The sequence below is a fragment of the Vitis vinifera genome, chromosome 19 (assembly GCF_030704535.1).
Source record: "Vitis vinifera cultivar Pinot Noir 40024 chromosome 19, ASM3070453v1".
In the NCBI taxonomy this organism is placed as follows: domain Eukaryota; kingdom Viridiplantae; phylum Streptophyta; class Magnoliopsida; order Vitales; family Vitaceae; genus Vitis; species Vitis vinifera.
The window spans coordinates 8,944,583-8,961,225 of NC_081823.1; the positions used below are offsets into that span (position 1 = coordinate 8,944,583).

The 16,643-nt window shown below is 28.5% G+C and overlaps 1 protein-coding gene across 1 annotated transcript; it reads right to left on the reverse strand.

Annotated features, from left to right (window-relative positions):
• Window positions 1-428: 428 nt before the first annotated feature.
• On the reverse strand, window positions 429-6,966 carry LOC100253176 (SEC14 cytosolic factor). The gene is made up of 11 exons (XM_002270161.5): window positions 6,612-6,966; window positions 6,442-6,470; window positions 4,935-5,018; window positions 4,741-4,794; window positions 3,642-3,719; window positions 3,341-3,394; window positions 2,501-2,560; window positions 2,321-2,416; window positions 1,571-1,672; window positions 1,386-1,466; window positions 429-973 (listed from the first exon to the last, which is right to left on the reverse strand). The coding sequence occupies exons 1-11, from the start codon at window positions 6,664-6,666 to the stop codon at window positions 650-652; spliced, it is 1,017 nt and encodes a 338-aa protein (XP_002270197.1). The 5' UTR covers window positions 6,667-6,966; the 3' UTR covers window positions 429-649.
• Window positions 6,967-16,643: the final 9,677 nt, after the last annotated feature.

A 16,643-nucleotide genomic window follows, 5' to 3' on the forward strand; every position in this document is an offset into this window, starting at 1 on the left:
AAAAAAAAATTGAAATATTTTGAATTATGGAATTTTCAGCTTTAGTTAATTATTTTCAAAAAATAATTTATTTTTTTTAAATTAAGAATAGTTTTTTTAAATTGTTCTATGATACTTTATGAAATAAGAAGTCCATTTGAGAATCTGAAATATTTTTAATTTATTTTTTATGTTTTTAAATATATTTTAATAAAAACTTACCTGTAGTGTCGTATTTTTAATTATGTTTCATATTTTATTATTACTTTTTTTAGAACAAAAACACCAAGTGAAAACAACCAAAAACTTTATGCTATATTTTTCAATTGTCAAACATATTTTCCTTTTTTCTTTTTTTATTTTGGAGAACAAAAAACTGCTTTCAAAAACAACTACCAAGCAGGGCGTAACACACTTGCTTTGATGGTTGGTAGATGATGGAAGAAGAATGATACAAGTATCCACTCATTGGTGGTAACATTGAGATTAAGAAGTTACATCAAATTACCTTTCGTCCTACCAACACTGCTGCATTGAGAAGATGCAAGCAAGCAAACAAACTACAACCCCACTCTCCCTTCATCTCATACTAGTCATCAAAGTGATTCTCATCACCACTGGGATCTCTCACTCTCGTATACATATCTATTTTTCCCGCAGATTCAAAGTTTCAATCGTCATTGACTTTAAGGTTAGACATAGAGTTGGAAAGGCCGTTCTTATGATCTCCAATCTTGTGGAACTCTGATTCTATGGTCTTGGCAATCTTTTTACCTTCTGGGTCTGGCTCAGGGAAGGCCACATGGAATGACCCTTGTTTCCATGGCCCTACTGACTCCACAAGGGCTGCCTGCTGGTTTACGTAATTGTAAACGTGTTGATGGAACACATGATCCAAGCAGAAACAATTATCGGTTGTTCCATTTTCGGAATGATGGGATGATCCTGACCCTTCTCTTCTACAAAAATGTGGGAGGGATGCATAATCCATTATCTGCATGAAATTTTCATGTCAACAATAAGCATCAATTCCTAGCCTTTCTTTGACTGCACTATAACTTGTCATAGTACACAAAAACCGCCATCACTAAAATGTGGTTATGGTCAGCAACAACTTGAAAAAGAAGAAAAAAAAAACAGAGAGAAAGAAACTACATTTTCAGAAATATGAGAATGTCATTTCAGACAGTGACGTTCCTTTTTTTCACAGGGGTTTGGGTTTCATAAGCATGGAAGCCATATAGACATGTATTTGCAATATATCAGCAAAGGTGAAACTTTCAACATACACATGCGAAAGATGTATCTAACAGGGTAAAAGGAGCTAAAATCTGATATTTCCAAAAAGAAAACATGCATATAAGAGAGGAAGGTTCAAATATACCATAAGGGGTAGGTCACCTTACCTTCAGCAACTCATCTCTCCCACATCCTTGTAACACTTGAACTTTCCTCCTTGTCCTTTCTTGCAAAAGAGGCTTTACAACCTGCAGATGGTTGAAGTTTTAGGCCTTTTCCTTTTGGGGTAAACTATTTTGGGCTGGTAATAGAAATTTACACTCAAATCTCCTTCATGAAAATGGAGACAAACCTTCCAACATGCTGAAAATATGTAAGGGACATTAACAATGTAGTATGTATCTGTCTTCTCGGGATAATTCAGATCATCGATTGTCGATATCACAGTCAACAGCTGCATTGGCAGATTGAACAGAATGTGTGAATGATATGTGTTTAACAGTTTATAGAAGGAGGATTAGGAGTGGAAGGAGCTAGCTGGAGTCCAAACATCCTCATCTTCTAAAGAGAGCAGAAGAAGGAAAGTTGTAATGGTAATGGGGACTGGAGAATGAGGTAATGCATAATCACCAAATGCATGCATAAAAAGAAGCCTATCCCAAATTATATCCCAGAATCACCAAACTGCACCTATACAAAGATAGGTGCAGTTTTATTCAGACCTTCTGGATGTCCAGACTATATCGAGTATGAAGTATAAGGTAACCACCTTATGGTTTCTGATGCTGGTAAAAGAGATGGTGCTTGAAGCCAAAAAGGGAAAATGACTTCTCACATTTCTTATATGCCAAGAGAACATTAAAAAATAAAGACTTGAATTAGTTAAAATAGCTCCCCTGACGCCCAAAAAGTCATAAGAACTCATAAATAAACCATTATAAAGATGATTGAATCTCAGTTGAAAAATTAATTTCAAAGCTATGGTGTTGGATGTCCCAATAAACTTTGCAAAGCTGAAGAATAATTACTGCATGAAATTGACTGTTATTTTCTAAATAAAATATGATAATGATAGCTGTTGCAAGAGTTAAAAAAGAGATACCTTTATTTGATTCAGCGCTGAAAGCTTTAAACCAGTCATGTCCAAAACCTTCACACAGGTGCCAATGTATCGCCCATGCTTCTTTGTTGCAGCAGGCTAAAACAAAAGCAAGTAGTCAGGCTACTGGGAAAGCCATAAGTTACACCAAAGAATCTCTAGTTTGTAGAGACCAAAACTCACCAATACAACACGATCTCTATACTCATTCATTTGGATGTGTGACTGCACATAATAGTGAACCTGAAAGAAAAACAAGAATAATACCAGTAAATATCGAACAATGGAAAATTGCAAATATTACATGAAGTAGTAGGTAACAAATATAAGCAGCATGGAATGCATGTCTTTTGCTTAAGAAGATATCAGTAGTGCATATTTGTATATATGAAGATACATAAATGAAGTACCAACTAAATAAGAATGCCATTGTTATCTCTTTGTCCACAAGAAATGTAAAACAAACTAAGAAATCCAGAGTTAGGAGAAAAAGGAAGCATCAAGTAAGGACCTACTATTCCATCAAAAAGCATCAAGTAATGAATGTTTTTCTTGCTCTAGAATTAAGAACCAACATTTTTGAAAAAAACCTATTCGAAATGCCGTCCATTTTCAGGGGCAAAAGTAAAGTTCATTAAAATAAGAGAATGATACTGTATTTCCATTCACAATCTTCGAGCTTGCAATGTTTTCATGACTAAAACACCCTCTTCCAAAGAAATGTTATAGCCCCTTAATGCAAAGGTTCTTTACCAAACAAAAATAAAAATCTTATAGCCTAAAAATTTCGGAAATTTTAGCTTCTTGCTCACCTTTTTTTTTTTTTTTTTTCTTTGGAGTGGTTATTTGTTTTTGCAACTCTGCATGCAATACACTCTTGAAGGTAAAAGCTAAAATCCCATTATCATATCTGAGATGATTTTAAAGTAACGTTTCCATGGTAATATTTTAAAACCAAGCCTACTACTCTTAACTGTAAATTTGTAACCACCAAATTAAGGAGGTTAAGGAAAGTGTCCTCACAGATGCCTTGTCAAATGTGCTCTGCCCAACACCAACAGCAATGACAGGAAGACCCTAGCCAAGAATAAAAGCAAACCAGGAAATGATAAGTTACTTTGAGTTAGTAATAATCAATATCTGAAACACCTCCTATGAAAATAAAAATTATTTTCCTTAAAAAAATATAAAGCCATGGGGAGCAAGAGTTTAATAGACACTTATGGTGGAAATTTGAGTTGCCAACTGGCTCCTTATTGGGAAAGATGGCTAAGGCAGGGAAAATTGGAAAGATTGAAGGCCAAGATAAATGTTCATTGTATACCTCTTTTGTATAGCCGGATAGACCTGTCAGCTGTGAGTCTCGCACTGCTCTGTATAAATTAGGAGGGAGGATTGGTTTCTGGATACAAAAACAAAAACAAGATTAGTAATAAAACAAATCACTTGACATGGTTACAAAATATGGTGAGGTTCTAGAAAAAACCCATTTTATGTCTAAATCTCATGTGAGTTAAATAAATAGACAGTTCCTAACTTCCATGAGCATCAATAAGTTTTCAGAAATTAATCAAATCCTAGAGTAAACAAAGTTGAATCAAAAAGCAAGTTTCAAAACTTTTTTTACCAATGAACCAGAGTACATAAACTCTTCATGGTAAAACACAACCCACAATGGAAGACCAATACATTGTTAAGCTAGCAAGGATTTGCAACTAGAATAAATCCTTGCATTTATATCTAGGAGAAAAAGGATGTGCACGAATTCCAAGCATATGACAAATTGCTTTCCCTATGGTTATAGCACTTATTCCATTTTTGTAACATCAGATTTGCTTGCAAGAATTTGCAGCTAAAATGGGCAATACATATCTCAGATTTACAAAATTATGCCAACTCACTGCATTTTTTCCCCTTTTTGAAAATTTGCTAATAAGAGCACATGTCTACTAACAGTGCACATGAAGATTATAATAATTCCACTTAATCATTGCCCTTATTATGATTCATGATCAAGCATGAGATATATGCCAATTCACCACAGTTGAAGGCACCAGAGATTTCACATATAACAACTTAATAAGCTCTCGTTTTTGTGTTGTTCCAGTCCAGAGTGACTGAGTGATTAATCTAGGAGTGATTTGCAACCCCATTAGGAAGGAGAGGAATTAAAATGAAAGTGAAAGCCCCTCCCACTGTGTGTATACGTGCAACAGCACTTGTGTGCATGTGTGCAGGTGTGGTTGTATGCATGTCTCTGTTAGTGTCCACATGCGAATTTCCAGGTATAATTAGCTACAAGGAACCATTCAATTGACATTTAAGTAATTATAGTGTGTGTGGTGGATGGGGTTTGCGAATTTCCAGGTATAATTAGCTAGAAAGAACTATTCAATCAATTTTTACTTAATTATAAAACTCACCGTCAATATATTGTCGATTTCATTCTGAATCCTCCAATTTAAGCAGTCTACCAACTGATGAAGTTGAGTGTGTCATCAGTAGAACATAAAGAGATGAATGGAAATGACATTTTTTAAGGATTACAAAACTTTAGATGAATGACACAGTGAGAATTTTTTTTTTTTTTTTTTAAGAAAAAAATAAATGAATCTACCATTTTATGAGCTTTTGGGACATTCCCATCCCTTGCTTTCAGAAACCTTGCCAAAGTTTCCCGTACATACCCTTGATGCACATTCTGGAGATCAAGATGCAGACTTTGAGTTATGTTAATCATATAATGAAAATAACTTTCCAATTAATTAAATAAACATCATCATTCAAGAACATGTCATAAAGCAACAATATTCAAGTTCATTTCTCAAATCTCCACTCAGATGTAATCCAAGCCTATGCTGAGGGAAATAAAAGGCATGAGGGAAGATAGTCTCTGTTGCTTCCTTGAGTGCACCTAAAATGTCAATGACCAGATGAAACTAAAAAACTACAAAAATTATTGAACAAAGCACAAATCATACGAGTCATTGAGCTGATTATCGAATATGGCTGTACACATCTATTCTGTATATTCACAGCCCTAGATGCTATGCATCACCTGATGCCCAACCTCAAAATCAAGCTTTTTTAGAAAAGAAAAAAAAAAAAGAAAAACTCCAACTGTCCTTTCAAAGCTTTTTGAGTTATTCTCTAATAACAAAAAGGAAGAACTGCAAAATTATTGTCACATGTTCAGATTAGTCCATAATCTACTTGTCTAGCTGAACTCTACCGGCAAGGACCCAAAATGAAGTCTCGTTTGGTGTGAAAGACGTTTTCTTTCTTCAAATGAAGCCCAATACATTGGAGAAAATAAAAATAGCAATGTGGGCTCAGTCAATTCATACCAAAAACCCTCCATATAAATATATTTATTGCTATGACATCCCAACTGAAACCCAACTTGAGGGTGACATCAAAGTTGTCAACTTTTTCTCAGCCCAAAAAGAAAATCAAAATTTAACAAAGAAAAAAATTACAACCACAGAATTCATGAACCCAATACATAACAACCAAGGGAAAACATTTTAGCTTAGTGATCATGAAAGAATCAGCATCATGCTTTTTGCAACCAATGATATGGATTACAGAAGCAAATGGACTTCACTTAATGATAATCACATCCCAATAAACCTACACCACAGCAAATATATCTTAAAGAATACTGATTTATCACCGAAAAATATAGTTGCAGTTCACTCATCAATCAGGTCTGAAGAAATATCCACACAAAAAGGATTAAATTAAACCAAATAGATCAGACCCAAGAACTAAAATCTAAGGCTGCATCACATGAGAGACCCAGATCAATCCTCAAATAATAAGAATATTCACATCGGACAAACATAAGCTTCCGTTTGGCTGCTGAGAAAATTGGAGGAAATAAAAAAAACCCAAATTAAAGTTTTGAATCCCATGTTCTGAGTTTGCCAAAAAGAGCTTAAAAAACTCATCTAAAGCCAAATAGTTGAATTAGGCACTGCTAAGTGGTAAATTGAGAACCCAAAGTTCCCTTTTCTTCCCTTTCTCCCACTTTTTCTCAGCATCCAAACAAATAATAGATCTCTCCCGCAAACTCAAACTCAAACACAAAAATAAAATTAAAACAGAACCCAGAAGCTAACCTCAAATGAGTTCTTCAGCGTCTCCTCAACTGCAAAAATAAACAAATAAAGAATAAAAAACAAGATAAAGAAAATAAGCAAGTAAATAAATAAATCAAAACAGGAAAATGCAATGAATTGCAGATCAACGAAGATCCAAGGACCGAGAAGCAAGGATCACAGGAACCGACCTTCATCCAACAACAGCTGCAATTGCTTCACTGCTTCTTGATTCACGATTCCCATTTTGAAATCGTGTTTCTTATAACAATAACAACAAAAACACTACAAAAATTATGAGAAAATTAAAAAAAAAAAAAAAAACAAAACAAAAACAAAAATTTTCTCTTTTTTTTTTTTTCTTTTTTTTTTTTGGTGGTGTGAGGGGGGAGGGGATTTGAGTTTGTGAACCTGTGCTTGAAATGGGAGAATTTAGTAATGAGAAAAAGCTAGAGAGAGAGAGAGATGTGGGTTTTTTGCACCTCCTCTGGAAAAGAGGTGAGAGCTCCCTCTCTCTCTCCCATATCTCCCTCCGTTTATGAATGGTGACCATTTTTAAAATTATAATTTTTCTTTTTTTTTTAATAATTAAAAATCAAAAATTTATTTATCACCAAGATCCATGTTTATTTATTTATTTATTTTTAACTTAAGGACTCTCCAGAGGGTGCACACTCTCACAGCAACTATCATCAGGTTTACGTCTCTTTTATTACTTCAACCCTTTTTTAAATTTAAGAGAAATTACCATTTTTTTAGATAAAAAGGTCGTGTCAACCCTCCATTATTAGGGAAGAAATTTGTTAAGATTAATTAATGATGTCAAACAAGTAAATTAAATATATTTATTAGAATATTTGTTAACAAAAATAATATCATTAATGTTGCATTTTAAGGCAAAATTTTATTTATTTTTCCTAAAAAATTAATGAAAAAGGTAAAAATAAATACAAGCCCACATGATTTTTTATCATCCATTAAATTATTTGAACAATTTGATAATCATATAAAGCTAAAAATAAAATAAAATAAAAAACTATAAAGAGAAGAGCTCCATATACTGCCATAAATTTGGATGACATGAGCCCTAACTACAAACAAAAGAGTAGAGCTAAAGGTCCCACATGCCTCATGTCCTATTTTTCAATATTCAATTATGGTGCTCTTTGGGTTTATTTTATAAAATTACATAAAGTATGTATAGAAGTTCTTACCTAAATTTAAAAAATAAAAAATTGGCTTAGGGCTCCAATTTAGGTAAATATACATATGGATTGCCCTTCTAAATTTTCTTGGCAATCTATAAATGTATATGTATATGTATAGATTAAAAAAAAAAAAAATTGAAACCAAGAGTGAGTGAGACTCAAACTTTGATGGTGGAAAGTTTGGTGGGGATGAGGGTAGGGGAGGAGAATGGGTCCACAAAATGATGTGGGGATGTGGGTCAAAAGGGCAACCCATGTGTTTTGGTCATAACCCATTGTTTTTTTATATGTAGTAAAATGTAAACACCAAAACACAATTTTTCTTTTATCTTAAAAATTCACACCCATCCATGTTCTTCTTCCTTATCCAAGTTGAGCCCATTCAAGCCCACCATATTTTTAATATATATATTCTATTTATTAAATACTAAAAATAATATTTAAAGATGAAATACAATTTAAATTGGGTAGAACACTTTAACACAAGTCTTGTATTATTTAGTTTGATTTATCTATATTAAAAAAAAAAAAAAACAAGTTTGTGTTTTTCATTGAAACTCAAGGGTTTGTTTGATAACTGTTTTAAAAACACGTTTAAAAAATAGTTTTTGAAAATTGTTCTCTTAATATTTTATAGAACAAAATTTTGTTTGAAAATTGAAAATATTTTCTATATTTTAAAATTAATTTTTATTTTTAGTGATTTATTTTGAATCATTCCAAATATTTATATATTTATTTTTTAAAATAACTGAAAAATAATTTAAATGTGTTGTAAAATAAAAGAATAAGTAGAAAAAAAACGAAAGAATAAACAAAGATATTCAAAGAAAAGCCTAATAGAATGTAGGAAGAGAATGAGATTAATTTTCATTACAGGTATCTCCTTTTTTATAAGGAGTTACAAAGAGATATACATTAATATGAATAATCATCCACAAGTTCCCATAATCCGATAAATTCTAATATTTTATAACACTCCCCCTTAGATGATCATATGAATATATCTTATTAAAACTTTACTAGGAAAAACCCTGTAAGAAAAACTCTAGTGAAAGAAAAAGAGTACAATATTATTTTGGATAACAACAATTGCTTTATTAGAAGCCTTGCCTATAAAACCCAATGGAACAAAACCTAAACGAAGGAAAAAAAAAAAAAGTGCAATGTAGTGATATTCTTATCAATTAGTTCCCCCTTATGCTGACATGATTATATTTTTTCTATTAGCACAACATGGAAATCTTTGAGTCAATGTATTCCAATGAGCTTCTTGAGTATTGCAATTGACAATGTTTTTGTGAATGGATCTACTAAATTTTCACTTGATCTTATTCGTTGAATAACAATTTTATCACTCTTCTAAAGTTAATGAAAGTAAAAGACTTGGGCAATATATACTTAATTCTATCACCCTTAATGTATCATTCTTTAATCGATACATAATGTATATGCATAGACAAATAAGGTAATACATACATACTTCTCACTTCAAATATTCATTGAAGTAATCGTACTACATGTATTTGGATTACTTAATCGATACAAGGATTTTTGTAGCTTAATTGAGTACATACTACAATGTTTTGAATTAGTTACTTCAGGCATTTGAAATCCTTTAGAGATTTTCATATATACATATGTTATTATCTAAATATCTATGTAAATATACAATAACGACATCCATGAGACGCAAATTCAGTCCTTCTAAGACTATTAAACAAATTAGATATCTAAATATGGTTGCGTTCATCATGAGAGAATATGTTTCCTCGTAGTCAATCCTAGGTTTCTGCAAGAAACCTTGAGCTATGAGTCATGTTTTATATCTCATAATTTCATTTTTCTCATTACATTTTCTTATAAATACTTATTTATATCCAACAAGTTTGACAACTTTAGCGTCTAGACTATAGGTCCAAATACTTCTCATTTTTCTAATAGTCTCTAAATTTTTCGGGATGTATTCTTTCCATTTTGGTCAATCTTTTCTATGTTGACATTCATTCATAGTTTCTACTTTGGGATCCTCATCATTTCTTATAATGTCAATAGCTATTTGAAAAGTAAATATATTGTCAATGACAAGAGTATTTCAATCCTATTTTTCTCTATATATAAGTAAATAATTGGGATCTCCTCAATATTAGGTATTTGTACCTTTTTAGGAGCTAATTGTAAAACATATGCCTCTCATAAGGCTACTTATTTAAATTATGCCTCTTTAGGGGCTGCTTGAGACTGATTAGTCATTTTAATAATTCACTTTATATGCAACTTCTTCAAGGGTGCCACATTTCATATATATTTCCTTATGTTTTCCTCTTGTAGGAAATGTGTTTGCCTTTTTAGGGTCTACCACGCTTCAAGCATGTCTTAGACTCATTATTTAATTGTCCTTCAAAGACATCAACTCATTATTTAATCGTCCTTCAGGGACATCAACTTATTATTTAATTGTTCTTCAAGGACATCAATTCGTACTGGAATATTCTAGGTCAGTGAAAATGATTTTGTCACTTTTTTGCATCAATGAAAGCATTTGGTAGTTGATTTGTAAGTTCTTACAAATAAATAATCTTTTAAACTTCTAGTTCACATTGATTAGTATAAGGATCAAGATAAGTCAAAGTCAATGCATTCCAAATAATTTCACATCATTCTTTTAGAACTGGCTCTTCTTCCCCTAACGGTGAGAAAATTGTCTCATTAAAATGATAATATGTACAACATGTCATTCTACCTTTTAAGTGTATAGGTACACTAGTCACTAAATAAAAACTTATGGTTTTATAATGTACATGCATACAACCTTTTACCTTGAGGTACCAAGTTGGTATTACAAGATTCTTTTGGATCTAACATCGTATAAAGTGTCATTCACATGAAATTAAATACTACTAGTGACATAGTATAAGCTCTTCTAGAGCCTTTAATCAGATTTCTATCACCTGATATGGTATTAATATTGTCTGTCATCAATGTTGTGCAATTAATGAGACAAAAGTTTCATCAAAATAACAAGTCATAAAACATTATCATTAAGACTTTGTCTTTATAGAGTTGAAGAAATATTATCATAGAGAAAGAATTAAAATCAATGGAAAAATATTACTCATCAATGATGGCTTAATTTAATAGGTTGTCTAAAAGCAATGAGAGTAACAAATTCAAGTTTGGCAAGGTTTGACATTATTTGAAAACTATATATATAGAATAATATTAATAAAAAAATATTTTAATTATTATAATAAACTTTTAATAAAATGCTTTAACAATATTTCAAGTAAATAACATCTAAAAATATAATAACCTAAAATTTATCAATTATAAATATGGTAAAAATGTATAAATATGAAATAAGAATTAAAAATCCTATATATATATATATATATATATATATATATATATATTCGGGCTATGATTATTATATCATAACAAAAATGTGCAAATTAATACATAACTTCAGGTTATGAATTATTTTATGTAAATTTGTGCATTGCTTTAGACTATGAATTTTCATTATGTAGATTTGTACATAATTTTAGGCTATATAATATTGTTTGGTATAACTTCCAGTTATATCATATAATTAAAATAAATAATTATGTATCATATACATAACTTTTGGTCATGTATTTGTAATTTTGTAATTTCCCTCATAACTTCTGGTTATAGATATTGCACTTATTTTTTATAACTTCCAGTTATGAATTTACCCCATAATTTATAATTTATCTCATAACTTCTGGTTTTAGGGATTGTATATATTTATGCATTCAAATAAAATAAGTGAAAATAGAGAGTCAAAGGGTAATAAAGTAAAAAATATGATATAAGTGTATCACATACCTTTTTGTGAGAAAGAAGAGAAAAGAATCTTTTTATTTCTCTGAAGAGAATAACGTCTTTCTATTTCTCTGAATAGAGAAAAATCTTTCTATTTCTTTTATAAAAGACTATTTGTGCTAATAATGTGTTGTAAAATAAAAGAATAAGGAGAAGAAAATACAAGAGAATAAACAAATATATTAAAAGAAAAGTATAATAGAATGTAGGAAGAGAAGGAAATCAATTTTCATTAGAGGTATCTCCTCTTTTTTAGGGAGTTACAAATGGATATACATCAATATGGATATGGACGATCATCCACAAGTTCCCATAATCAGATAAATTCTCATATTTATAACAAAAATATATTTTTTGAAAACATTATGTTTTTTCTTTTTAAGAACTTTTTTTTTTTTTTGAGTTTTTGGTTATTAAATGTGTTTTCCTATTTTTTTATTCCAAAAAATAAAATATTATTTTCAATAACAATTATCAATAAGATCTAAATATGCAAATATTTTTATTATACTAAATTTTTTTTTTAAATCAAGATGATATTTATGTTTAATAAAAATACGAATCCCTAATCAAAATTATCATTATTTATAATATAAGTAGCTTACTCCAATAAGGGAAAGAAAAAAAAAACAAAAGACTTCTTTTATTATTAAAAATTATCCCAAAATTTAAATAGCAAGTATAAATAAAAATAATAAATAAGTTAAAATTATCCTTATTTTTAATATAAGTATTTTATTCCAAACATGAAATAATTATAAAACAAAATTAATAACTTCTATTTTTACTTCTTTTATTGCTTAAAATAAAATTTTAAAATTATGCTAAGAAGCAATTTTATTTATAGTAAGGAATAGGCTTGCCAAAACTTCCTTTGCAAGAATTCATTTATAACTATAAAATATATAATAAGATACAAATTACGAAATTATTTTTCATAAATTGGGTAATGATTTTGAGTGAAGGTTAAGAGTTTGGTAAAAATTAATTATTTTTTACTTAATAACTTAACAGACTTAAAATTTATTACTTGATTTTTGCTTTAAATAATAAGATTGTTTTATAAATTTAATTTAATTTTTTTTCTAAAATCATCAAATTAACATATTTACCTTCATTAATTTTAATTAATATTTATCCAATTTAGTGAAAACTAATATTCATATTAAAAGTTAAATAAGTACAAAATATGAATTGTAGAGATAGAAACAGGAACTTTCATTGGATGCACACAGATAACCTTATGAACATTATTTAGGAAATTTAAGAATCTTAGAAAAAATTAAAAAGATTTCATATTTCACCAAAAAAAAAAAATTAGGATACTTAAAATGATTTGGAAAAATTTTCTTTGTTAAATTAAAAAAGATTTAGAAATATTATTTTTAAATCCTTAAATTAAATTTCTTTCCAAATTTCTTCCAAAATTTCGAAATATTTTCCTTTTCAAATTTTCAATTTAAATTTTTTCTAATTAATTTTATTCCTAATTTTCATTTATTATGTAATTTCTGTCATTATTCTCCTTCAACTCAAAGCATACTTATCTATTTAACCTCAAATTAATTCTATAGCAACCTTAAATTTTTAAAGGAATGTAAATAGTATAAAAATACACAAAGTCCTAAACGAATATAACAAAATTATCGACTTAATAATCTAAATAGTCTAATGTACTAAGATAGAGTAAAAAAAATTAAGATAAAGAATAAAGTTAATTGTTTTGACTTAATTACCTAAAAATTATTTTTAGTTTTAAGATGTGATATTAAATTTTATTATCATATATTTAGTGTATTTACCAAACAAGCTTAATTTTTTATAAATTCACTATTGTTGTATATATTTTCAATTTTTTACTTTCTCGATGTTTCAATGTTGATATGCTGATATTTCACATCATGGTGTTTCTACGCAATTCTAAGATAAGAATATCATTAGATGCTAATTTTGTTTCAATGGTTGGTTTACAAATTCAATTGTGAGATGGGACCTTATAAGGGAATTTGTGAATATGACCTTTCCATAATCATTTGCATCCCTTTAGTTCACTTAAGCTAAGGATTCTTTAATCAAGCAATTACCAAAGGTATCTTCCCACTAATTTTTTATTTTTTTAATTTTTTTATAAAAAAAAACCCTAAAATTTAAAAATTGAATGACTTTGAATCCCATCAAAATTATTACTAATTTGGGATGAATGCATGAGGACCACTATTTTTGGGCATTTAAAAAGGTCCCAAAAAAAGGGGGGGGGGGGGGGGGGGGGGGGGGGGAAGTGGGCACCATACCTTGAAAGCAAATGTCAAGATCATATCTTGAACAGTGGTGAAGCAAGAGTCAACAACTTTTTTTAGGGGACGATCTCCCACAACACCCTAGAGAAAAAAAATATGAGAGAGGAATGGAGATTGAAATAGGAATATAATACAATCAATGCCCTACTTTGGAATTGATGCCCTACTTGTGCGTTGCTTCAAACTATAAACTTTCATTATCTAGATTTATACATAGTTTTAGGTTATATAATATTGTTTATTATAACTTCCGATTATATCATATAATTAAAAATAAATAATTATGTATCATATACATAACTTTTGGTCATATATTTGTAATTTTATAATTTTTCTTATAACTTCTGATTATAGGGATTGCACATATTTTTTATAACTTCTAATTATGAATTTACCCCATAATTTATAATTTATCTCATACCTTCTGGTTTTAGGGATTGTACATATTTATGTATTCAAATAAAATAAATGAAAATAAAGAGTCAAAAGGTAATAAAGTAAAAAATATTATATAAGTTTATCACATACCTTTTTGTGAGAAAAAAGAGAAAAAAATCTTTCTATTTCTCTTAATAGAGAAAAGTCTTTCTATTTCTTTTATAAAAGACTATTTGTACTAATAATGTGTTGTAAAATAAAATAATAAGGAGAAGAAAAGACAAAAGAATAAACAAATATATTAAAAAATATATATAATAGAATGTAGGAAGAAAAGGAAATCAATTGTCATTAGAGGTATCTCCTTTTTTTTAGGAAGTTACAAAGGGATATACATATAATCATCCACAACTTCGGATAAATTCTCATATTTTATAACAAAAATATATTTTTTGAAAACATTATGTTTTTTTTTTTTAAGAACTTTTTTTTTTTTGAGTTTTTGGTTATTAAATGTGTTTTCCTATTTTTTTATTCCAAAAAATAAAAGATTGTTTTCAAAAACAATTATCAATCAAATCTAAATATGCAAATATTTTTATTATACTAATTTTTTTTAAATCAAGATGATATTTATGTTTAATAAAAATACGAATCCCTAATCAAAATTATCATTATTTATAATATAAGTAGCTTACTCCAATAGGGAAAAAAAAAAGACTTCTTTTATTATTAAAAATTATCCCAAAATTTAAATAACAAGTATAAATAAAAATAATAAATAAGTTAAAATTATCCTTATTTTAAATATAAGTATTTTATTCCAAACATGAAATAATTATAAAACAAAATTAATAACTTCTATTTTTACTTCTTTTATTGCTTAAAATAAAATTTTAAAACTATGCTAAGAACTAAGAAGCAATTTTATTTATTGTAAGGAATAGGCTTGCCAAAACTTGCTTTGCAAGAATTCATTTATAACTATAAAATATAAAATAAGATACAAATTACGAAATTATTTTTCATAAATTGGGGAATGATTTTGAGTGAAGGTTAAGAGTTTGGTAAAAATTAATTATTTTTTACTTAATAACTTAACAGAATTAAAATTTATTACTTGATTTTTGCTTTAAATAATAAGATTGTTTTATAAAATTAAATTTTTTTTTCCAAAATCATCAAATTAACATATTTACCTTCATTAATTGTAATTAATATTTATCCAATTTAATGAAAACTAATATTCATATTAAAAGTTAAATAAGTACAAAATATGAATTGTAGAGATAGAATCAGAAACTTTCATTGGATGCACACAGATAACCTTATGAACATTATTTAGGAAATTTAAGAATGTTAGAAAAAATTGAAAAAATTTCATATTTTACCAAAATAAAATAAAAAATTAGGATACTTAAAATGATTTGGAAAAATTTTCTTTGTTAAATTAAAAAAGATTTAGAAATATTTTTTTTAAATCCTTAAATTAAATTTCTTTCCAAATTTCTTCCAAAATTTTGAAATATTTTCCTTTTCAAATTTTCAAATTAATTTTTTTTTCTAAATTAATTTTATTCCTAATTTTCATTTATTATGTAATTTCTCATTATTATCCTTCAACTCAAAACATACTTATTTATTTAACCTCAAATTAATTCTATAGCAACCTTAAATTTTTAAAGGAATGTGTATTGTATAAAAATGCACAAAGTCCTAAACGAATATAACAAAATTATCGACTTAATAATCTAAATAGTCTAATGTACTAAGATAGAGTAAAAAAGATTTAAGATAAAGAATAAAGTTAATTATTTTGACTTAATACCTAAAAATTATTTTTAGTTTTAAGATGTGATATTAAATTTTATTATCATATATTTAGTGTATTTACCAAACAAGCTTAATTTTTTATAAATTCACTATTGTTGTATATATTTTCAATTTTTTACTTTCTCTCGATGTTTCAATGCTGATATGATGATATTTCACATCAGGGTGTTTCTACGCAATTCTAAGATAAGAATATCATTAGATGCTAATTTTGTTTCAATGGTTGGTTTACAAATTCAATTGTGAGATGGGACCTTATAAGGGAATTTGTGAATATGACCTTTCCATAATCATTTGCATCCCTTTAGTTCACTTAAGCTAAGGATTCTTTAATCAAGCAATTACCAAAGGTATCTTCCCACTAATTTTTTATTTTTTTTATTTTTTTATAAAAAAAAACCCTAAAATTTAAAAATTGAATGACTTTGAATCCCATCAAAATTATTACTAATTTGGGATGAATGCATGAGGACCACTATTTTTGGGCATTTAAAAAGGTCCCAAAAAAAAAGGGGGGGGGGGGAAGTGGGCACCATACCTTGAAAGCAAATGTCAAGATCATATCTTAAACAGTGGTGAAGCAAGACTGCAAGAGTCAACAACTCCTTTTTTAGGGGACGATCTCAAAGGGGGGTTGCCCCACAACACCCTAGAGAAA